Source organism: Gouania willdenowi, chromosome 4 (assembly GCF_900634775.1).
Source record: "Gouania willdenowi chromosome 4, fGouWil2.1, whole genome shotgun sequence".
In the NCBI taxonomy this organism is placed as follows: Eukaryota; Metazoa; Chordata; class Actinopteri; order Blenniiformes; family Gobiesocidae; genus Gouania; species Gouania willdenowi.
Genome location: NC_041047.1, coordinates 2,941,347 through 2,966,640, shown reverse-complemented (window position 1 = coordinate 2,966,640; position 25,294 = coordinate 2,941,347). Strand labels below are relative to the sequence as shown.

The window sequence follows — 25,294 nt, the reverse complement described above, 5'->3', positions numbered from 1 at the left end:
TGTGGTTAAATCGGCAAAAATAAGCATGAAATATGGTGAAAAGAGGTTAAAAGTAACAATATTGAGTCAACGTATGGGACAATAGGTGGAAAGGGTTTAAAAGTGCTGAAAATGTCTTGAATGTGGAAAAAATGTGGAGAAAAGGCGTTGAAATGTGATGGAAAAGTGTCGGAAATGGGAGAAATGTAAAAAAGGAGCAAAAATGTGGCAAGAAAAAGTGATGAAAATAAGTTAAAATATGGCAAGTTTGGTAAAGTTCCAGAAAAAAGGTCCAAATACGCAAAAATGGGCTCAAATTGTTCAAAAAATTATCTTAGTTTCTTGAAGGCATCTGGCGACCCCCTCCCTCTGTATTAAGACTCTAAGGGTTCAGATGATAGTGTGTATTTTTTAACCTTTATTTAACCTGGAGCTTCTCATTGAGATTAAAAATCTCATTTTAAGAAAGTTAGGTTTACAAACGCCTGCTCCTCCTCACTGCTCCATGTCTGCATATCAGTCTATTCACTGCTCCGTTAGCTCTTCTTTCACAGGTTAAGAACCCAGAGATCTGATGTAAACGGTATGTTAGCGAGTTCCAAGCTACGACTTACTGTATCTGTGATTTACATCCACAGATAAGTCGCTCTTTCATATAAGTCGCTTCCTTCATTTTCCCGACCTATACCCTGAAAAATACCGTAGATGTTTGTTGTTTCTTCTTGTCCTTATTTTAGCAGCAGCTCAGTGGTTCTTTAATTGGATTTTGCGGCTCACCCTAAGATACACATTTTCAGTTACGTGTGCTCCGTAATAACCGTGTTACTACACAACAAACCGCTCCAAAACAAACGGAGAACAAGTACAAGCGTGAGATCTTTCTTTTTATAACTCTGACTAATGTTTTTGAAGAGTGGGTACGTGTTTGTTGGGCCTGTCGACTCCTTGGTAACTGCTCAGTATCGCTGCTGTGTTTGCAGTTGAAGGCCCTGCAGCTAGATATTCCACCTCTCAATCAAAGCAATAAGGCTGTGGGGGGGTTCAGATGCTGCAGAAACTGAGAGAGGCAGGCACAGCATCTCGTGCAAACCGCTTTGCGTGAGTAGAGTGTTTGGATCCTATTTCAAGTTTAGACAGAAAGGCTCTGAACGGCTGCCAGGTAAACAGAGCGGTGCAGGTACTGATTTGTTTATGCTTACACAAAAACAGCCTCCAGCGCTGCTGAATGGAGGCCGCCGCTATCAGCTGCTCAGATAGAGAGGTGTCTATGGCTCAGATCAATCATTGCTCCTTTTCTCCTCTTTTTTTTTTGCTGCCCTGCTCCCTTCGTGCCTTCTAGCTTGGCATGCGATGGGACTAGCGTGTAAAGGGATGAAATTGATGACAACAGTGCGATAGGATACAAGGTATCGAGCCTGCGTGGCCCCCATGACTCACTGACAGACAAGCAGCGGATTAAGTTATACATGAAGAAAGACGTTTCCCTGTTTTTAAGCATCACATAGTCAGAAGGGTTGATGGTTCAAATGGGTTTGCTGGGGTCAGACTGATGTTTATCTCTATGTCCTACATTTATTTATTTATTCTGCTATTTATGTATTTGTTATTGTCATATGTTAATTTATTACCTCCGCCAAGCGCGACACACAGAGCAGAATGTTATGTTTTACCCTGCAGGAAATGTTGATAAATGTGATTACATTTTGGTGATGTTGTGGATTACCAATAACGAGAAAATACCAAAAATGAGGAAAATAGGAGCTGTGCCTGAGCCTGCACCTTTATGTGCGGTGGCTTATGGGTAATATAGTAGTGGTATTGTGTGTATGTCCCTCCCGGTACTCGTGCTTACTTGGTGGAGGTCTGCGCTCTCTGAGTGCTAATCCGGATTCAGATTTGCTGCAAGATTAGCGAGCAGGAGTTTGTCTCCGCACTGATAGCGGACAGCGACACGCCGAGTCATGTATCAATATTTGGCTGTGGATTGTAGTCCAAAGTGATGCAAATAAGTTAAAATATGGCAAGTTTGGTGTAGTTGCAGAAAAAGGGTCAAAATAAACAAAAATGGGCTCAAATTGTTCAAAAAATTATCTTAGTTTCTTGAAGGCATCTGGCGACCCCCTCCCTCTGTCTTATGACTCTAAGGGTTCAGATGATAGTTTGTATTTTTTAACCTTTATTTAACCTGGAGCTTCTCATTTTAAAAAAGTTAGGTTTACAAACACATGCTCCTCCTCACTGCTCCATGTCTGCATGTCAGTCCATTTACAGCTCCGTCAGCTCTTCTTTCACAGGTTAAGAACCCAGAGTCACAAGGAAAATAGGAGCTTTGATCTTTTCCCTTCTTCTGTGAGGATACACATGTTTGTTAGAAGTATTCTGGATTTGTGGTGGACGGACAAAGATTTAGCCGTTGTGTGCGGTGCACATCCATCCATCCATCCACCATCCATCCATCCATTTGTTCATCCATCCATGCATCCACCCATCTACCCATTCACCCACCCACCCATTCATCCATCGATCCATCCATTCACCCATTCAACCATCCATCCACCCACCCATCCATTCATCCATCCACCCATCCATCCATCCGCCCATCCACCCACCCATCCATTCATCCATCCACCCATCCATCCATCCGCCCATTCAACCATCCATCCATTCATTCAGCCACCCAACCACCCATCTATCCATCCATCCATCCATCCATCCACGCCTTCTTCAGTCTATCCATACAAACACAATGTGCCATCCATCATGATGATAATAGCAGCTGCGGGGATGACCTCACCACCAGTTTGCCTTTCCCCCCTGGGCCTCACTTCACTCTTTGATTACTTTAATTATAACCCTGCTCACTCTGATTATTTATACCTATCTATTTTTTCACTCTGTGCTGGTCTGGCAGGGCGTGAACACCTCAGGTAGGAATGCAAAGGAAACCCAAAATAGCAACGAGCGCCTGCCAACAGATTCAGGGATACACCTTTCCATCACAACTCCTTTGACTGGTTGCTGGCACAAACCCGGCACAGATTTATGCTTGAGGAACCTCGCCCCGTGCATTTATGTCATTATACGAGGACGTCTCTGCAGAATGCACGAAACAAAACATCCAGTGGAAACTTACATAAATCCTGTCACCAGGGTTTGTCTTTAACAACACAAAAGGTAGGACAGCGGTAACGCCACATTTCAGCCTAATCCTCCCATCAATGATCAACCAGAGCAGAACTTCAACAATGACTCTGTAACAAACACATACAGCAAGGACAACTTTACACACACATCTAATGAAAACATCAAGCTTTAGTGTGATTAATCTGATCTAAAGGTCACAGCATTAGAATAATGACCAATCAGATCAAGAAACTGTTTGTCTACTTTATGTTATTATGAGTGTATTTGTTATGTGCATTTTCATCTATTTTTTGTCTGTTTCTGTGTTTTCCTGTCATTTTGTGTCATTTTGGGTGTTTTTAATGTCGTTTAATGTGTTTCTTGTGTTATTTTTTGTCATATTATGCATTTTATTTTGTGTCTTTTGTCATGTTGTGTCTGTTTTTACTTGTTCCATGTATTTTTCTGTCATTTGTATGTCTTTTTGAGTGTTTTGATTGTCTTTATAGTCTAATTTTTTGTATTGTGTGTGTTTTCCTGTCATTTTGTGTATTTTTGTTTTGATTTTGGGTGTTTTTGTTATCGTTTTATGCTTTTCTTGCTTTACTTTTGTCATTTTATGTTTTGTTTAGTCTTACTTGTCATTGTGTGTTTCTTCACTTGGTTTGTATGTTTTTGTTGTTGTTTTGTATATTTTTGTTGTCATTTTGTGTGCTTTTTATTGTCGTTTAATGTGTTTTTGTGTTATTTTTGTCATTTTATGTATTTTTGTATTTTTGTTGTCTTTATGTTTATTTTGTTTTGTCTTTTTGTATATTTTTTGCCAATTTGTGTTTCTTGACTTATTTTGTTGGTTTTTCTGTCATCATGTTGTAATTTTGGGTGTTTTGTTGTTGATTTATGTGTTTATCAAGTTATTTTGTGTTGTTTTGTTGTCTTTTTCGGTTGTTTTTGAGCATTTTGATTATCATTGTTTTGTCGTAATAGAGTAATTTTGTGTATTGTGTTTAATGTGTCATGTTGTGCAACTTTCCAGGTGAAGTTGAATCTCTGCATATTGTAGTTAATATGCTTCTTACTGGGAAGGAACTCAATACCAGAGACTAGTGCCACATTTTGGGGTTAGCTTAGCATGTAGCGGTACAGGTTGAACAGGGTCACAGGGTAAAGAGACAACCTAAAACATGTTTACGATTTGCTCTTCGAGGCTGATCATTGATTGTACATCTTTATACATAGTAATGACAGCTTTTTATTCATTTGAGGTGAAAACTTAGCAATGTTTGTGTTTCTCAAACAGAAAAGAGCAGCAGACAAACGACGGTGAACGGGTTCAGGGTTGAGGGGAACTTGTGTCTTATCTGTGAACTTGAACACTTTACTTTTTCTGTTCCTGTACGAAGCAGCGACGCATGTCTGCGTGCTGCACCTCGAGCCAATGCAGGAGAATCTGAGGAATCTCAGCTACGCGCCACCTTCTCTTCGCACACAGCCCGCACTCTGTTTACACAGAGCCATGGGGGCTGGACACCCTTCACTCACGCAGAAGAAAGACCAACCAACATGAGATCCAGGTAAGTAATCATGCGCACATGTGCTGATAAAGGTTAGCGTGTGAGCGCAGACCGCTGCAGAGGTGGGGCTATTTTTGGAGCAGCCAAGGATTCACCCAATTTACATTCCCAGCATTCCTCTGGTGTCAGCACTTCAACACATTTCACCTGTAGCTTAAAGGCAACGCCTCCACGGATTATTCAAGCAGTGACTCCTGTGACCTCCGATCCAACCAGTACACCTGAGCTGGTACTGGAAACAAAACCAGTCAACACACCCAGGTTCACCTGAACATCAACTAAATGTCACAAATTAACCCTTTATCTGCCAGCTGATGACAAACAGTGATCCTATAAAGCAGTGGTTCTCAAACTTTTTTGACTCTAGTTCTCCTTTCTCTCACTTTTGAATGCAAGTCCCCCCTTTAGTCCAACTACAACACTTTGCTTAGAATTCTGTGAAAAAACAACAACTATGAATCATAATGATGGAATGAATGAGTGATAACACATTTTAAATAATCTCATTTTGTAAATAAGTGGAACAGAACAGTATTTAGTGTCTCCTGAATAGATGTTTTTCTAAAGTTTATTTTATTTTTTGTCATCTTCCTCCTGATGTGGGTCCAAGTCTTACTCTTGTATTTTCAGTTCATGTTTTAAAAAATCATTTCTATCATCATTTTGTGTGTTTTTTGTGTCATTTTGTGTATTTTGTTGTGGTTTGTTGTTGCTTATTGTCTTTTTTATTTTATTATATACTCTTTTTTTTCTTTATACCTGTACTCTTCCACCACCAGAGTTGTCCTTTAATTTTGTTGTACATTGTGTATGAAAACAATAAAAGCATTCTATTCAATTCTATTGTCTGTCCTTTTTTTATTATTCAGTATATTTTTCTCTTATTTTGTGTTGCTGGTATCTAAATTATTCTCAGTGTGTGTGTGTATTTTTATTGTTTGGTTGTTTTTCAGGTTTTTTTGTGTGTATTTTGTCGTGATCCTGTGTGTTTTTCTCACATTTAGTGAGTCTATGTTGTTGTTGTCTGTTTTTTTTTTTATTATTATTATTAGTCAGTATATTTTTCTCTTCTTTTGTGTGTTTTTGTTGTCATTTTGTGAGTTGCTGGTAATATTTAGTATGGTTATAATTTTTAACTAAAAAAAACTTTACAAAAGCCCATATGTTGAATCTAAATGTCACAAATAATTAGCTAATATGCAAATTCACCGGAATGAGCTTTTATTTTGGTACGACTGGTGAATTTGCATTCTCGCTAAATATTTAGTTTCACCTGTGACATTTATATTTAACATTTAGATTTAGATTTAACATTAGCCACATTTACATGGGAGCTTTAATTTCTCTTTAAAGCAGAATAAAAGTTCATTCCTCTTTAAACTGACCTTGTAAACACTTAATTCCAAATACTAATCTAATTCTGAATTACACTTAAATCTGAATTTGGTGGTTGGTTTATTCCGATTTTAATTCAGAATTAAATAATTTATCTATCTTGTAAACACTTAATTCCTCTTTAAGTAAATTCTGGTCGTTCTGCACATGCGCGAGTTGTGTTTTTTACGATAGACGTGACACGTCATGTTCGCCCCCCGTCCAATCAGAACCCTTCCCAACCCCCAGACCTAAAGCAGATTTAAATAAAGCCGAATAAACTGATTTTCCATGTAAACCTCAATTCCGAATTACTAATACCATGTAAACACGAAGCAGAACACTTCAATCCGAATAACTAAGAATAACTAATTCTGAATTAAAAAAAACATTTTGTAACTGTGTTCATTGACGTTATATTTTTACGAGTAAAGAAATATCACAAATTTCACAAATATTGCTGTACATCTTGTCAAAATTAACAGAAAAAATGCATTCGTGGTTTTTAAATGTGGTTTGTTGCTAAATGTTGCACAACGTTGCTGTTTATTTTAGCATGCGCAGCTTTACAATGGGCACCCCATAATCGAGCAGCAAGATTTTCCTCATTTTTTTGCATTAACGGTTGGAAACCCTTTAGCTCAGCTCAAAGGAAGGCACCGCCGTCACTCTTTCATCATCTCTAACTGAATAAACTGACTCAGACTCCAGGCACTTTTTCACACAATGAGCCTCGGAACCGACTCGTCTGTCACGTTCACCAGGTGATAATTAGGTGATGAAGCTAAAGCATGCTCGTACAGACACACACACCGGTACTGACACTGTAGTTCGTTTAAAGACACCTGAAGCAGTGTGTGCGACTGTCACTCCCAGCCCTTAAACACGTGCACACACATGAACACACACACACACACACACACACACACACACACACACACACACACACACACACACACACACACACACACACACACACACACACACACACACAGGAGTTTAGAAAGACAAGGGAGGCTTTGATTGGCCTGAGGCCGCCATCGTAACTCAACAAAATGTCATACTAACATACTACTCATACTAGGTCTGACGTCAAACTGAGTATATTGTGCTTTAAAAATAGATAGTATGGAAAGACTGAGTACGTGAGCAATAATCAGACATATAATACAGTATATGGCAGTGGTTCCCAACCTTTTTGGATCGTGACCCTATCTTGATACCAAGAATTTCTGGCGACCCCAAAAAAACATTTTTTTCTAGAATTTGTTTTTGATCATGTTTGAGCTCAGAAATTTCAGAAACACTTCAGGTGACCGCACATGGGGTCTTGACCCCAAGGTTGAAAAACCATGATTTCCGGTCATCTCGCACATGTAGGACCAAGACTGATACTTTATTTGTTAATCTCTCTCTCTTTCTCTCGAGTAGAGACTCAAACTCAACGAGTAAATAATGTTATGTTTCATGTTTTATATGAAAAATTAGTTCAATGTTCAAGATATGAGATATGAAACAGTGGTAGTTTTTACTTTCACCTCATACACAAACAAGAAACACACACAGATACACACAAACACACACACACACACACACACACACACACACACACACACACACACACACACACGCACACACACACACACACACACACACACACACACACACACACACACACAGAGAAAGATACGCACATAAAGATGTACTCGTACACGCGCACAAACACACCCTCGCACACAAACAGAATCAAACACACACACCTACAATCACACACGCTGTCAATCGCTTGAATGATCGTACAGTAGACACGCCCCTGGCTCCGCCCACTCTCAGACCTTATATTATGAAAGTTAGCGCGTGTTCGTGGCATCAGACAAGCCTCCAAACTTCGGAGACGCTCTAACTTTCTCTGACAGATACTGATTTGATTCCTCAGAAGAAGAAGAAAATGAAACTTGAAGTTTTCTCGTCGCATCACCTCGTGCACAAGCCTCTGGACGCGTGCGCACACACGCACGGAGGGCTCGGGTCTCCGGTGTCCGGGGACGAGGAGCTGGGCTCTGACGGAGACTGCGTGGCACACAGCCCGGCACCTGTCGCCCTGCAGGGCGGGGACAAAGGCAAGCCCTACACGCGCAGACCCAAGCCCCCGTACTCCTACATCGCCCTGATCGCTATGGCCATCCGGGAGTCGGGCACCGGGCGCCTCACGTTGGCGGAGATCAACGACTACCTGATGAAGAAGTTCCCGTTCTTCAGAGGCAGCTACACGGGCTGGAGGAACTCCGTGCGCCACAACCTGTCCCTCAACGACTGCTTCCTCAAGGTGCTCCGGGACCCCTCCCGGCCCTGGGGCAAGGACAACTACTGGATGCTCAACCCGCACAGCGAGTACACGTTCGCGGACGGAGTCTTCCGCCGCCGCAGGAAGCGCATCTCCAAGCGGCCGCTGAGGGAGGGGGTGAGCCCGGAGAGCCCCGGGCTGCCGGTTGAGGAGAGCCCGGAGGAGCAGAGCCGCTTCTCCTCCTCCTTCTCCATCGACAGCATCCTCAGCACCCCGTGGACACGCAGGGACAGCCGCCCCCTCCCCCTCCCCCTCCACCTGCTCCCCACTGGCTACTCCATCAACTTTCCCACGCCGCGCTTTTACGCGTCAGAGGCGGCGGCGAGCACCATCACCACCAGCAGCAGCAGCAGCAGCAGCAGCAGTGTGGAGATCCTCGGGGACGCGCCCTCGTACCCGCATGCACCTGTCAGGACTCGGGGTTTCCATATAGACTCTCTGCTGTCGTGAAACGGCGCGTGTGCGTGGTGTGTGTGTGTGTGTGTGTGTGTGTGTGTGTGTGTGTGTGTGTGTGTGTGTGTGTGTGTGTGTGTGTGTGTGTGTGTGTGTGTGTGTGTGTGTGTGTGTGTGCGTGCGCGCGCGTGTGTGATGTGCACTTTGCGTGGCCGTTCTCAGCTTCCCGTGCTTATAGGATCAGTGATAAACACCTGCATTTGTGTCGTCATCAGACTCCTGTAACATGATGTTTTTACTTTGGTCAGACTTTTTAAAAGTCATTAAACACCAACTCTTGAGCAAAAGTGTAAGAAAAATCGAGATAATTCTTCATGTATTTCTGAGATTTTGAGCATGTCTGTTAATCTAAAAATCATCTTGGTTTCCATGTCCCTTTTGGAGTTCCCGTACCACTGATTGGGAATCACTGAAATCACAAATAATCACTTGTTTCTTTTTTAACATGATGCATGTGTAGGTCTAGCCTGTGTTAAATGCAACATTTGGTGTATTTCTGATGTTTAAACTGTAAAAGTGTCCCTTTGGGGTTCCCGTACCACTGATTGGAATCACTATTTATCACGTTTTTTGTTTGTTTTGGGTTTTTTTTTATCATGATGCATGTGTAGGTCTAACCTGTGCCAAATGTAATATTTGGTGTATTTCTGATGTTGAAACTGTAAAAAGTCCCACATTGTGTTTCTGATGCTGTAGTAAATGTTTTTCCTTGTTTTTTAAAAGTACCTCCAATGACTGCGGAATATGTCATGTTGTTGTCTTGAAATTCCCCCGCCCCGCCCCGCAGGTTGGGAATCAGCCACAGAGTGTGTGTGTGTGTGTGTGTGTGTGTGTGTGTGTGTGTGTGTGTGTGTGTGTGTGTGTGTGTGTGTGTGTGTGTGTGTGTGTGTGTGTGTGTGTGTGTGTGTGTGTGTGTGTTAAACGGGTGTTCATTAGGTTCATTTGTCATTTCTACTGTATAATATAATATGGCAGCGATAAAAGCGCCACATTGAGTGTAAAACTGTATTTATGTGCTCGAGCTGCTGTAAATAAATGGACTGAGCTGCGCACAATGCGCGTGCGCGGCTGCACTTAATGGAAACCTGTTGTTTTTTTCGGTTGATGCATGGCATTGGGCATGCTTTTATTTTTGTGAATAAATCACGTGAACAACCACCACAGGATGCTGCAGTGAGTTCTACATCTTTCACCAAAATAAAAGCTTTGATCACAGACGGATGCAGGAAGCGCCAAATACACACAAATACCACATTAAATGTAACGTCTGATGAGTTTATTTTATTTCCTTTCTCATAATCCAGTATCAATTATTTATTTTCTTATAAATTGATTGTAACACTGCTGAGCCAATAAATGTGATTAAAATGATTCAAAGCTACACATTTGTCTTAGTTTTATATTAAATTAATATATTAGGTTTTGAAGAAGCAGATACGTGCTATCAGAATTCAATCAAAATGTCTAAATGTGTCTTTTTTTGGTTGTTATAAGTAGAAAAATCACGTTATTGCCAATAACGAATATTGACTTAAAAAAACAAAGCACTTTCAGACGAGTTAATACCCATATAACACCTTTATATGAATCCTCAAACTCTGCATTATGAATAATATATGTATGGATAATATTAAATGCTTTATTTGTGTGTGATTAGTCTAATGTCTATAATACCAGTGTCGTTAGAAGAGAAAACTGTAATTAGAGCCAATATTTGATAAAAATAAACATGTAGACCTGCTTTTTCCATCTTTGTTTATCTATTAAGCGCGTGCACGCTGCTGAATTGTGCACATATCCGAGCTGATGTACTCCCAATACTCCTATGCATCAGCTTTTCTCTTGATCAATAAAAATATAAACCCTGCAAATCACATATTGGGGATTATTGTTTTTCTGCAAAACAACAATAATTCAACAATTCGGTGTAAAAAAAAAAAAAAAAAAAAGACTTTATAACGTCATTAAATGACAGGAAATAGAAACGTTTTTAAATATCTGAATAATGAAGTTGTGCATTTTAAACAAACATTAGAATAAAATAGAATTAATAAAAAAATATTACAAAACAAATTTAAAAAAATGGTAAAAAATGTAAAACTTAAAAAAAAAAAATGAAGCTATCTATAAATACTTAAATAAATAAATTAAAATAGAATAGAACTCGCCTTTATTGGTCCCCAGAGGGGAAACTCACTTTTGCAGCAACACAATAAAAAAGCAGACGAAAATAAACACCAACATAAGATAAGAGTAAAATGTTAGAAATAAATTAAAAAAAAACAAAACAAAAATAAAAAAACAACAATGTGCAAATGAGCAAAAAAAATTCAAATAACGAAATAAATGCAGTAAACAAAAGATAAGGACTGGAATAAAATATTCCTGCATTAAAATCCTGATAATATTGATCAGATTTTCCTGGAACTGCATCATATCAGTTGAATAAACCAGCAGGATGAGTCGATGGAAGCACTGGTGCATTGTGGGTAGAGCTGAATAATGATTCTCAGGTAACAGGTGAGACATCAGGCTGTGATGTTTCAGGAACAATGCTGCAGCCTGCAGGTGATGCTCGTGAACAGCACACCTGTCACCTGAGGCCACGCCCCCTGACGTCACTGTGGGGCTGTGACGCATGTGGAGGCCTCAGCAAGGGATGACAAAACTGGAATTAGACATTTTTTTTATTCATAAGTGTTTTCCTGTCATTGTCTGTATTTTAATTGTCATTTTGGGTGTTTTTATTGCCCTTAAAAGTGTTTTTTGAATTATTTTGTGTGTTTTTTCTTTTTTGTTTTGTTGTTGATTTATGCGTTTCTTTAAAGTTTTTTTGTGAATTTTTCTGTCGTGTGTGTTTTTGAGTAGTTTGATTGCCATTGACTTTGTGGTCTCATTAGGTGTCATTTTCTGTCATTTTGTGCATTTCTGTCTTATCTTTTTGTAAAATTTTTTGACTTATTTTGTGTGGCTCTGCGTTTTGTTGGCATTTTTGGTGTTTTCTTGTTGATGTATGCATTAATTGAGTTATATTTGTGTGGTTCTCTGTTGTTTTTTTTGAGTATTTTGATTATCATTGTTTTTGTTCATGAAAGTTTGACATGTTTGTTTTTGTTTGTAACTCTTTTTTTATTCATAATTGCAAACACATCAAGCGTTTACCAATTTTACGCAAATTTCTAAACTACAAAAAACAAGTTTAGGAAATATGAAATTATTAATGTTTAATCGTCAACTATAATTTGTTTATTTTTATTCTACATTTGTTTATTTTATTTTTTGATAAAGGCCTCTAAGTGTGTGAGCGCCTGGAGGAGAACCTACAGACTGCATGGCTACAAACACACTCACACTGTTATGAAAGCGCACTTGGAGACATGCACAATGTTAGGAAGTCCAAACAGTCTCTGGTCCGACGGACTGAACCACGCATGACCTCCCGGAGTCACGGAGAGTCTGCAGGAAGCTTCACTGTGGACGGAATCCTATCAGATTACCGGCCTCATAAGAAAACCAACGTTTGGAGCTTTAATGCACACACATAAAAAAATAAAAACATCGCATTTCTGCACAATTTCATACACAATGCCAAATAAAAACTGCTGCAACACAGATAAAAGTAAACTCATTGGGAATAAAGTGTGTTTGAGATTAAATAATTGGATGTTAAAATGTAAATGTTTGTCATATATCTCATTTTATTCCAAGGCCATCTTATATACTCTTTCATTGTGATTCACAATAGTTCCTTAATTGAACAAAGCTGCAAAACGTCCAGTAACTAACACTAAAGTTATAAATATAACGTGCAATAGTGCACGATCAATGCTTTATTTGGTGCAAAACTATTCTCTAGACCAAATTTCATGCATTGACCGACCGAGTAGTGTATGAGTTTACAATAAAAAATACACAAAATGCCTGAAAGAAACATAGAAAAAATAATTACGGAAAAATACTGATTAATTATTACATTCAAATGATCATAAAATCATTTCTCAAATTAAAACACAACAATCTTAAACAACTGTTTCTATAACATCGGCTTGGGAACCACTGATATAAAATAAATACTGTTTTCTACTTGACGTTGTTTCTTTAGGCCTAAAAAGTTCATATGGTCAAACATTAAAAACCCATGAAGGTGTCTGTGAACTTGTCATTTTTTTTTTTTTTTTTTTTGAGAGCAAAAATTTCTTTTGTTTGGTGAGAAAATGTGACATTTGCAATCGATTTAATAAATATTAAAAAAACCTAATCGTGATAGTTTTTCAGTTTGAATGTGTTTTTAATGCAGAGGGGGAACTTTGTGCACAAATGTATTTATTTTAGTTGATGTTACTGCCTCCTTGCAGTGTGTTTCACTTCACCTTTTAATGGTTTAATGATCACATCCGTCCATATGAAAACAAACAACAGTGCGCGCCCCTGAAGGCCTGCAGGAGCGCGCACAGCAGCTCTTCTTAAAAAAAAAAAAAAAAAAAACCCACCAACATATACTGTTCCAAACCAAAGGGCTAAAGTGGAAGATCTATGCGTAAAAATGCGCACGGATCCGCGTCTTCAAAGCGTCTCCAACAACAAAGATCTTCGTCCTCTGCGGGGCTGAAGCATCCTGAAGCCGGCGGGGGTCCCGCGTTTTCATGTCGCAGGAAATTTCTGTGTGCACGCGCGTGCATGTGTGTAGAAAATGATTTTACGCGCACATCCTTTTGTTGCGTAAATTGTTATGTTTGGAAACTGCGTGCGTGTGAACTTTAAAGGCTTAAAAAAAAAACATTTAATTATTGCTGAGTTTTTATATATATATATATATATATATATATATATATATATATATATATATTTTGACCAACAACACGGATGAAGAAATAATCAAAAATGTGCGTGAGCAGCGGGATGGAAACGTGCACGCGGCTCCTCATTCATTCATGGCTCAGGCCTCGGATGTTGATACTATAGGATGCAGAGCTGCTCCATCATGTTGGACAAACGTGCGTGTGATGTCTCCGTGGGGGAGGAAACTGTCGACGCCCGCTCGCCTAATTTGGCTTTTCTGTGTCTAATGAACGCGGGGCCCCTGGGAGCGGGGAGCGCGGCCCCTGCCCGAAGGCGGTAAGCCGACACTGCAGCGATGTGTGTGGCATCCCGGGCCCCCGCCTGATGGAAAAAGCCTGCTTCCACTCATGTCAAAGTCATTTACTCACACAGGACACACACACACACACGCACCCTCCCCCCTCCCTGGCTGTACGCACGCGCACCACTCTTCTATATTTCTGTCGCTTTGGGGGGAAATTATGAGCAAAATATGACAAATAACAAGAGATTTGTACATTTCGTCTTAATTCATGAGATTGTTCCCTTTGGGTACGCGCTCTAAACCAGGGGTCCGCGCCCCCTTGTGGTACGGCAGCAGATTGCAGGAGAGGCCAAAACATGGAAACATTTATTAAATAAAAATAAATACGATGACTTTCTGACTGAGGTATTTGAAAATTGTTCTCACAACAAATGTAGAATAATTTGTTGCTGACAACGTGAATGTCTCCTCTGGGGATCAATAAAGACATATTCTATACCAGTCATTAACAACTGGTGGGTCGGGACCCAAAAGGGGGTTTCGGACCTGTACTGGGTGGGTCGCGGACAGCTGATCAAAAATAAATAAATAATAATGTCTCTCATGTTGGACTTGTCTTTTATTTTGAAAGAAACATTTCTTTTGACAGGCATGCTGTGAAATGCATGTTACACAGGAAAATATATCGATTTGTGTTTTTAAAAAGATTATACATATGTTTTAAACAACTATTAAAGAAAAAAAACTAAATTAAAAAAATAAATAAAAAAGTGTGTCACAATTTAATGACCGTGGCAGAATGTGGGTCCCACGAGTTGAGAACCCCTGTTCTGTTCTATACTATTCTAGAAGGGCACATGTGTCAAACTAAAGGCCCACGGACCAAATCTGGCTCTTTCGAAGATCCAAATCAGCCCGCAAGACAAAGTATAAATGACAGAAAACATTCATCATTATGTAAATTACAAAAATATTTTAATGGAAATCTCAATCCATCTAAATACAAATACTAAAGTAAATATTTGCAGGGCTCAGTTTTCCTATAATGCTTATATCAACATTTATAATCTCAAATTGTTGAAAAAACTCAATTTTTCCAAAATTCTACAATTTTCCTCAAAATATTCCACATAATTTTCCCTAATTGGTCACAAAATCGTGGGAATTGAAGTGATTTGAAGTTTAACGTCTCTTATTGCTTGGATAATATTGGTGCCTTATACATACGCTTAATCATTTATTTGTGAAAGTGCAAACTAAGGCACAATTTTGTTGAAACTGTTCATTTTCCCTGCGGCCCACGCAAGATAAAACTGGTTGGTATCTGGCCCCTCAACTAAAATAAGTTGGAGATTCCCGAATAGATTAATTTAATCTGCAACATAAAATAATGCTTTAATGGGATTATTTCTGACATCACAGTGGCAATAATTAAAATAGAAAACCATACAGAGAGATCAAAACATTCGCACATTGACATAAATATTAGCCTAAAAATTTAAGGGTGTAAGAAAAAAATGGATTCGCTGATAAATCGCAATATTTCACCGAGCGATTATTGTATCGATCCAAAAAAAAAAAATGTCCAAATTGATTTTCTTACATGTTTTTCAACGGAAAACCCATTCAATTGCGCTAACATCCACATCGCACGTAAACTCCCGGTCACTAGGTGTCAGTGAACGCACCATCAAACTACCTCACTCCTCAATGCATTTTAACTGAGTTGATTTTATTTTTATTACACATACTGGACACTTTTATAGATGTATGGGATTACTTTTTATTAAGAATTTAAGAACTTAACAGAATCAGAATCTGTTGTAGTAGCAAAAGTTAAACTTGAACTTTGAAAAATGTAATTTGACAGTTTGATAAACCTATCACTTTTTTTGTGTTATTTGTGCTTGAATTACAGTTAGTTACTATTTAGTTGTTCTCACAAGTTAAAAAAAAAAAAAAAGTCAGAGCATTTTATACCTGCAAAGGTGACATTTTTATCGTGATTTATGGTGAGGTATCGTATTGTTTAATATCGGGATATATCATATTGTGACATGCAAGTCGTGAATCGTATTGTCAGATTAATAGCAATGCACAGCCCTAATAATAATGGCATAATTGATGAACACATGGCAGTGCTTTTTATTTAATTTAATGCAGCTTGATCAGAAAGGTTCGGTTTTCCCTTTGTTGAGGAGATCTCAGCTTTATATGCCATTGTTTTATTCTGTAGATTGGGGGACGTGAGTGGAGGGGGTTGATGGTTCAATTTTGTGTACGTCAGAGAAAGGAGTGGGCGGGGGAGGCTGATTTGAGGCAGATTTGCAGTGAGGATGAGGAGGATGAGGAGGGGAGGGGGCGACCTGTGGGAAGATAGATTTATGAGATGATAGGTGGTCGGGGTTTGTTTGGCTGGACTGTTACGCGCATTAAGCTGAGGGCTTTCCGCGTTTCCTGCACTTGGGGTGGCCACCCGGCGCGTAACACAACGCCGCCGTGACACGCACCGACCGAGGAGACACCATCTACCCCACTCCAGAGGAGCACCGACTCCCCCCCCACCCCCACCCCACGCACTCTGCCTTCCTCTTCCTCTCCCTGTCAGTGCGTCAAAAGGCGCATCGTGCGTAACAGGGAAAGTCGTGCGTAAAGGATTTCTCTCCATTTTGCTGGAGAACAGACTGGACCAGGACCTGGTGGAGTAACTCAGTCCTTCAGGGACTCGGATTTTGCACTTTGGACCTGACTCACACGCACACACCACACGCACGGATTACTTTTAACATGAGCACAGAGAGCGTTCAGCAGCAGCTGGACCCTCCGCCGCCCCTCAGGTCCAGCCCGGCCTCCGGCGTCCTCCACCCCGCTATGCTGAGCTCACAGGCCGCCTCAGAGAGCTCGTCTTCGGCCGTGAAGGGGAAGAAGCCGAGCTCCGGCCTGAGGCGACCGGAGAAACCCCCGTACTCCTACATCGCTCTGATCGTCATGGCCATCCAGAGCTCTCCGTCCAAGCGCCTCACGCTCAGTGAGATCTACCAGTTCCTCCAGGCGCGGTTCCCCTTCTTTAGAGGTTCGTATCAGGGCTGGAAGAACTCGGTCCGACACAATCTGTCTCTGAACGAGTGCTTCATCAAGCTGCCCAAGGGCCTGGGCCGCCCGGGGAAGGGCCACTACTGGACCATCGACCCGGGAAGCGAGTTCATGTTCGAGGAGGGCTCGTTCCGACGCCGACCCCGAGGGTTCCGGAGAAAGTGCCAGGCCCTGAAGCCCATGTACCGGATGATGAACGGCGTGCACGGCTTCGGGCCCTCCATCCTCCCGCAGAGCTTCGACTTCCAGGCTCCGTCCGCGCCGCTGGCCTGTCACAGCACCGGCTACAACCTGGACATGATGGGCAGCTCCATGGCCGCGGGCTACGACCACGTCCCCCACATGTCCCCCAGCCCCGGGACCACGTACATGGCCAGCTGCCCGGTGCCGTCCACCGGGGAGTACGGGGCGGACAGCAGCAGCAGCCCGGTGCCGTCCTCTCCGGCCGTGGATGGACACTCTCCGTACGCCAGCACCGCGTCCGCGCACTGGGCGTCCTCCGCCGGGTCCGCGTACATCAAACAGCCGCCGCTGACCTCCAGCAGCCAGGCCTCCTCCGGACTGCACTCCGGGATGTCTCCGTACTCCCTGGAGCAAAGTTACCTCCACCAGAACGGTAGAGAGAGTCACACCAGCGACCTGTCAGGTGACTTTCACTATTTATCACTATTTCACTTATCAATAATAACACGAATTACGGAATCTAATTAGGGACATTTTTGATCGAGGGAATAATGTTGGGAAAATCAAGAATAAAGTTGAGATTAAAATTTAAATGTTGAGATTAAAATTTAAATGTTGAGATTAGAATTAAAATTTCGAGAATGGTGAATTGGCCGTCGTCACTTTCCATAGATTTGACTTATAAGCAAACTTTAGACTTTTTATTACAATATTGTATATTGAAATCTCAATTTTAATCTTTTTTCATTGACTTTAATCTCGACATTATCTTTCGACTTTAACCTTGATTTGCCCCAAAATTATTTTTTTCCTTCAAAATTGGCCATAATCTGCTTCCGTACATAACAACCGATTATAAAAAAGGACAAAAAGCCAAAGATCAATAGGTGAATTATTGAAAAATATATCACTCCATCATTGTTTCCAACATAATGGGACACATTTCTCAGTTCTTTGAGGATAAAAGGATGCGTCGCTCCAACTATTTCCTCATCTATCTTTAAGAAACCGTGACACACTTTAAAAACACAAAGTAGGCCAAATCTCTGATCCACATTTTAAAAGGACTCCAACAATTTGTGCAACTAAAACAATTGTAATTCAATGAAATCTACCATAAAACAAATAAAACTAAATATTGGGCTTTAAGAAAAATTTTATACCACATATTAATACATCTGTAGTTATAAAACTCCTCATCAAATATACAATCCTTGTCTGGTTTTTGCAGCCGGACCACTGAAAACGTTCAGGCGGCCCACAAAAGGATCCCGACCCACAAGATGAGAATTCCCTATAAATAATTATTTATTTATTAATCAGAGGCCTTTAAAAGAAATAATGCATAGTTAAATAATTAAAAGGCCTGTTTCTATTCATTCGCTTAAATGAAGAAGTTTTCAAACCATAAAGTAAATTACATTTTCATAAACAACTGTGTAATAAAGGAGATATCGAAAGGTTTTTTAAAGAATAAATATGACATTGAATGTGTTTCTTCTCCCTGTAATGTATCTTATATTTTCTCATTCCTTCGTTTAATTATATAACTTTCTTTATATATAATAAAGTGTTAAATATTCCAGTGAAATGGCTTTGAATGTGCACAATATAAAAGTTTTGGTTGTAAGAAAACAACGTTTATGTCATAAAGCAAATAAAAACACCAACTTAATGTTCTAGTTTCTTGATCGTGTGCTGGTTCTGACTCAGGCTGAAAAACACGCTCACATCTGGAGTCCGTATGACCTTCAACCATTTATTTTTCTCTTCCTACAAACACAGACTCTCACACAAGTCCAAAGAACGTCTGGGAGTGTTTTTAGACTCAGTTTTCTGACACAAACTTCATCTTAACCATCAAATACAAAAAGAAACTGTGAATATAAATGGAAAGTTCAATACCTAAATATTGCAAATAGGTCATTGGAGACTAAGTTTAAACATTCATAGAGAGGTACGAGACGTGAACTTAAGAAATACTACTTTATTTGAAAACATGGTAATTATTCCACTATTTAGTTTAAATTCATCAAATTTGGTTAATTAATTAAAACAAGAGTCTGTAGAAAAACATTTATTCCACTGAGTTTATACCTTTAAACAGCTTTATTTGTGGAATAAAATGTTGTACAAATTATAATAAAATGATGTATATTATTATTGATTTTATTTATTTATTTTTGAACATGAAAAAACAAAAATACATATAAAATAAAAGGAATGTCACAACACAAGTTAATTTCCAAAAACGCAAAGATTTCAAGACATTTACACGTTCAAAAAAATAAAATATATTACATAATACAATATTATAATAGTAAATAAATACAGTGATATTCATTATATTACTATTAAATATAAATTATTGTATTTATGTATTGTATTATTTTTTATGGATGAATATTATAATCAAAAGTGCTTCAGAATGTTTCCACTTTGTTAGAAATACCATTAAAAAGAAATGTAATTGATTTGGATTTGTGATATAGGGAACACTTATTATGAATAACATATTTTTTCATTAATTTAACATTTTGTTTAAACGTCACAAAAAGTGAACAAAACAACAATAAAAAGACTGCACTTTCTACTTTTATATTTAGTATAATGAATGTTTCCAAATTATTATAAAGATCAATAAATTAAGGTATTGATTTGGATTTGTGATGTAGGGAATGCTTTTATAATTATAATAATGATTATTAACAATAATAATAATAATAATAATAATAATAATAATAATTCAACATTTTGTTTGAACATCACAAAAACCGAACAAAACAATAAAAAAACACCGCTTTTTCCCCTTTGATATTTAAAACAATGAATGAATGAATGAATGAATGAATGAATGAATGAATGAATGAATGAACGAACGAACGAACAAACACTGACCAATGAACGTTGTTGTGCACGTGTGCTCCGCAGTGGGAATCCCGCGCTACCAAACGCACTCCTCCGTGTGCGACAGGAAGGATTTCGTGTTGAACTTTAACGGGATCTCGTCCTTCCACCCGTCAGCTGGAGGCTCTTACTACCATCATCATCATCACCACCATCATCATCCTCAGAGCGTGTGTCAGGACATCAAACCGTGCGTGATGTGAGCGGACCTGAGGGAGGACAGCAGGGAGCGTGCACGCGCGTGCAGGACACCAATCAGAGTGTTTTTTATTTTTTTCCCTCAAAGTGCACGTGAAAAACAACGACATGAAGGAAGGAATGAAGGGATTTTCACCATCAGGTCCGCGACCCAAAACAAGGATCCAAACACTCACGTGTGTTTCAATAATAATTACACATCAATTGAAAGTGTTACAGCTTTTATTCTGAAACTAATACAGCAGGTAAACTTTTATTTTCCAGCAAAATGTTCAAATTCTCAAGATTTACTAGAAACAAGAGGTTTCATAATAAAATCTGGAGATAATAAAACCTCTAAATCTGAAGTTGATTCTTCAAAAATACCTAATATTAACTCTAAGTCTCAGATATTGATTAAAAGTGACAGAAAATACAAGTTTTTATGCATTTTAAACTAAACCAAAGAAGTATTTGGTTAATTGCATTTTTTTTTTTTTTTTTTTTTTTTTTAAATGTAAATGTTGAAATTTTGATGTATTTAATTTTTAAAAAAGATGAAATAACTCATCAGGTCAACATTCACAACTTTTTATTAAAAAAAAAAAAAAAAAAAAACTGATTCTAAACGTAATCGTTTCTACATCTGTGACTGTTTAAGGGCCCAGATTATTAAACTATACAGTACATGAAAATAATATTTTTATACTCCATAAACTGCAACAATATATAAATAAATGTAAATAAAAAGGTATAAAATGTTTTTAATTGTTTATTTAAAATATTAAGAGTAAGAATAAAACAATAACTATAGGCCACATCTTTTATCCACATTTGAACATGATTCCAATAATACGTGCAACTAAAAAAAAAGTCACAATTTAATGAAAATGACCAGAAAACAAATAAAACAAAAATATTGTGCTTTAAAAAATAGGGCCCTTTTTTGTTTAACCACAAATTGTTACATCTGTAATTATAAAACTTCTGAAAATCCTCTTCTGGTTTTTGCAGCCAGGCCACTAAAAATGTTCAGGTGACCCATAATAGGATCGCGGTCCACAGGATGAGAATCCCATGAAGACAATTATTATAATTTTATAATTAAAAAAAAGCCTCTGAATATGATTGTTCAAAACAAATTATTAATAGTAACTCTCCAACAACTTTACGTGAATTAATTCTCAGATATTTAATAAAAATGAGAGAAAATACAAGATTTTATGCATTTTAAACGAAACCAAAGCAGCACTTAGAAGCAAACAGCAGGTCATTGCATTTTAAAGGTAAATGTTGAATTTCTCAGATGTATTTAATTATTTCTTTAAAAAAAAAAAAAAACCTGAGATAACAGTATAACAACTTTTTATTCAAAAACTGATGGTAAACGGAGTTGTTTCTACATGTGTGGCTGTTTTTAGGCCCCAGCTTGATAAAATACACATGGAAATAATATTTTTCTACTACACAAACTGCAACAATATCTAGATACATGTAAATAAAACAGGTATAAAGTGTTTTAAAATATTAAAAATGTTAAGAGCAAGTACAAAACTTCTAATTTTATTTCTTATATGCTGCATTTATTTCTGTATTTTAGGGATGAAAAGAAGACATAATGTAAGTTTTGGGGGCCCCCTAGTGGCTCTTGGGACCCAATGCAACTCCATGACCCGCCTATAGTCAGAAAAGCTCGTTTTTTTGTTAAACGTATAAATATTCACATTCTCAGATGATTTAAAGTTCCAATAACACAACAAGCTAGGTTTTAAACAAATTAAACTTCAGCATGAATAAAATATAGGGGAAGAAGAATTCCTTATGATAATATAAAAATTATCTGACGTATTTAAATTAATAAATTGAGTTCCAAAGTAAACTGTATAAACTGTATAATTATATGACATATATAATATTGATTGCAGGTTGTATATATATTAAATTTGATTAATTAGTTTTGCACAATCATTTTTAATTTTTTCAAAAAATGACAAATTATATTTATTGGATGGAAAATCTTCACACAATTTAATTATTTTAACATGATTAGTTATTGGGGTTTTTTTTAAAGAATTTTTGCAAAAATTAAAAGGGGCTTGAAAACATTTTGCTGGGGTTTAAAAAAGATTAACAAATAAATCTTATAACTCACAGTCTATGCAACAGTTTTTATAAAAATGTTTAATTTAGTAAAAAACAAAACAAAAAAAATTAAAAAAAAAAAAAAAAACACTAAAAAAGAGACTTTCTTCCACCTGTTTGTGTGTCATAAATAAATCCCCTTCAAAATAAAAGCTCTAGGATTCCTATCTTTTCATTTCCTTGATAAGCTTAAATGCTTGGACCCACTTCTGGGCCCCGATCCACCGGTTGAGAACCTCTGGCTCAATGGCTTCTTTCAAAGAAGCTTCAGAAATTATGGGTTTGCTTTTGTAAGATGTGCAAACGGATTATATTTGTTGTATAAATGTGTTCCTCTTTCAGTGTAAAACTGCACACGCGACGCAAACATTGCACTTCATGTATAATCACGTGTTTCTTTGTTTCAATAAAAGCTGTTTACGCTTGTTTTCTTATCCAGTGTTTACAGTATAAAGGTCACACATTCAACGACAGAGAAACAAAGAAAAAACTCAAATAAACAAACATAATTTTGGTAGAAATGTTGGAAATAAATTCATTCACCACCTCTTTTTAGTTGGTTCATGAAAACATGCTCAGTAAAATTATTGTTCATGTTATTTATTAGAATAATGTTTCTTAAAAATGCTGATTTCTGCTTGTGTTTTTCTGTTGTTGTTGTAATAGGTGCCATGTGTTAGTTCATCTATATTTCTGTTGCCATTTTCTATGTTTTTCTGTTTTGTTTTTTTTGTTCATATTTGTGCGTATCATCTTGTTTGCCATAATTTTGTGTATGTTTGATGTCCTTTGTGTTTTTCTGTTGATGTTTTGTGTATTCTTGTTATTGTAAGTGTTACGTGTCTTCTTTTTGTCATTTTGTATATTTTTCTGTTATTTTTGTGTATATTTGAAGTCATCTTGTGTGTCTTTTGAGTAATTTGTCGTTATAGGTGTTTTTATTGTCTTTTTTTTTTTCAAATGTTTTGTTACATTTGTGTGTAATTGTGATCGTCTTGTGTGTTTTTTGAGTCATTCTGTGATTTATTTATTTTTTGCCCTGAAAGTCAGAGTTAATTTTCAATCAGTGATGTGTGGCTTTAATGATGAGTAATATTTATTATTAAAAAGATAATTTACTTAAATAACATACAGTAATTTAAGGCATATTAACGGTTTATTTGAGATTATTTATTGATCAAAATAGGCTAAAAGTAGTTTAAAGAGACATAATAACATACAACTAAATACTGTGATAATTAAAATAATGATAAAATAATCTGTAAGAGATTAAATTTTGGTTTAATGCATTATTAATTATTTTTAATTTACAGATCGACAACTAATCGTTTTTTATGTGAAATTGGAAAATTGAATTTGAGTATTATTTATAATAAAGGCTGAAACAAGCCTAAATAGTTCAAAAGGCATAATAATATATCATCTACTGTAAAATAATCATGTTAGGGATGATTAAATTCCATGTGTTATGAGTGAAAATGAAATCCAGCTCAATATTTATCCTGAGAAGTTCATTAAGTATCATCATCACATTCTAATGGAGTCAAATATTTATAAAATAGAGAAGGAATGGTTTTTATTTCCTGAGCATCTTCAATACTAAATAAAACAGGATTTTAACCTCGGAAACGGAATGAAATCTAAGTGTTTTAAAATCTGTTCAGCAATAAACCAAAACTGAGTAAAAGTATTAATGTTTTACCTTCAGATTTAAAACTGTGAAAAGTACCGCAGCACGTTTCACTCAACCGGAAGTAGTGAAAGTTAAAGCAGAAATGAAATGTTCAAAAAGTCAAACTACAAACTATGAATGTTCGAATAAACAAACTATTAAGACATTTAGTTTATTTCCTCATATGATTTCGTCATTATATTATTGTTTTGTATTAATCTATGAATAAGAATAAATGTAAACTTCAGGGGATTTCTGTTCCTAATGACAATAAAAATAAATCTTTCAAAATAAAACTGATCGAAAATCTGAACACCAGCAGCGTTATGATGGCGCCATCTAGTGGTTAGATCTTCTAAACACGAAGGATAATATTATAGAGATTATACAAATATAATCACAGTAGAAGAGTCTGTTTAAAGCGTTCAGAGGAAAACATGACTCTGCTTTTCTTTTTTTACATTATGATCAAATTAAAACACAGCGACTGAATAAAAACTAAATATAAAGCAATAAAGAATTAAACAGAATATTAAAATCTAAAACCCAAATAATTCAGAGGTAACTGAAAACATTAAAAAACACAAAAATAAATAATAATAATAATAATAATAATAATAATAATAATAATAATAATAATAATTTTAAGATCAGGTTTAAGATAAACTTTACATTGTTTTCTATTTTCAGCTCATTTAGAAAATGAACAATCATAAATCATACATAAATTATACAAATAAATATTTACTTTAAACTTTTATTTTCAAACCTAAATCAATGAGAAAAGTTATTCCATCTACCTTCCCACAGATCTATGTGTGCTTACAGATATCTACCAGCAGATGGCGGTGTTGTATAATCTCCTGCTCAATGATCAGTTGTTTTTATGGAAACATGAGACATTTAATTGATTATTATGGGATTAAAAAAACTGAAGACACGGACAAGTCAACACAGTAAAGCGTTAATTCAAATCTAAATGTTAAATTTATATCTAAATTTTAAATTTAAATCTAAATGTTAAATGTAGATCTAAATGTTAAATCAATTTGCCAAACTTTAAAAATAAATGAACAAGAAATGCATTGATTGTAAGAGCACATGTTAACAATGTTTAAAACCAATCATATTGATTAGTTGTGAACGAAAGGTCCAAGCATTAAAAGTTTATATGAAACTCGTAGCAACAC

The 25,294-nt window shown here is 37.2% G+C and overlaps 2 protein-coding genes across 3 annotated transcripts; both read left to right on the top strand.

Annotated features, from left to right (window-relative positions):
* The first annotated feature begins 7,929 nt into the window (after positions 1-7,929).
* Positions 7,930-9,931, top strand: foxq1b (forkhead box Q1b). 2 transcript variants are annotated; one of them, XM_028445384.1, is made up of 2 exons: positions 7,930-8,917; positions 8,974-9,931. In XM_028445384.1, exon 1 carries the CDS (start codon positions 7,999-8,001, stop codon positions 8,842-8,844), a length of 846 nt encoding a protein of 281 aa, XP_028301185.1. In that variant the 5' UTR covers positions 7,930-7,998; the 3' UTR covers positions 8,845-8,917; positions 8,974-9,931. The 2 variants fall into 2 exon arrangements, with proteins under 2 accessions (XP_028301185.1, XP_028301184.1); XM_028445383.1 differs by having other exon boundaries at positions 7,930-8,921.
* Positions 9,932-16,561: 6,630 nt separating this feature from the next.
* On the top strand, positions 16,562-20,632 carry foxf2b (forkhead box F2b). The gene is made up of 2 exons (XM_028445382.1): positions 16,562-17,669; positions 20,138-20,632. Exons 1-2 carry the CDS (start codon positions 16,718-16,720, stop codon positions 20,314-20,316), a joined length of 1,131 nt encoding a protein of 376 aa, XP_028301183.1. The 5' UTR covers positions 16,562-16,717; the 3' UTR covers positions 20,317-20,632.
* The last annotated feature ends 4,662 nt before the right edge of the window (positions 20,633-25,294 follow it).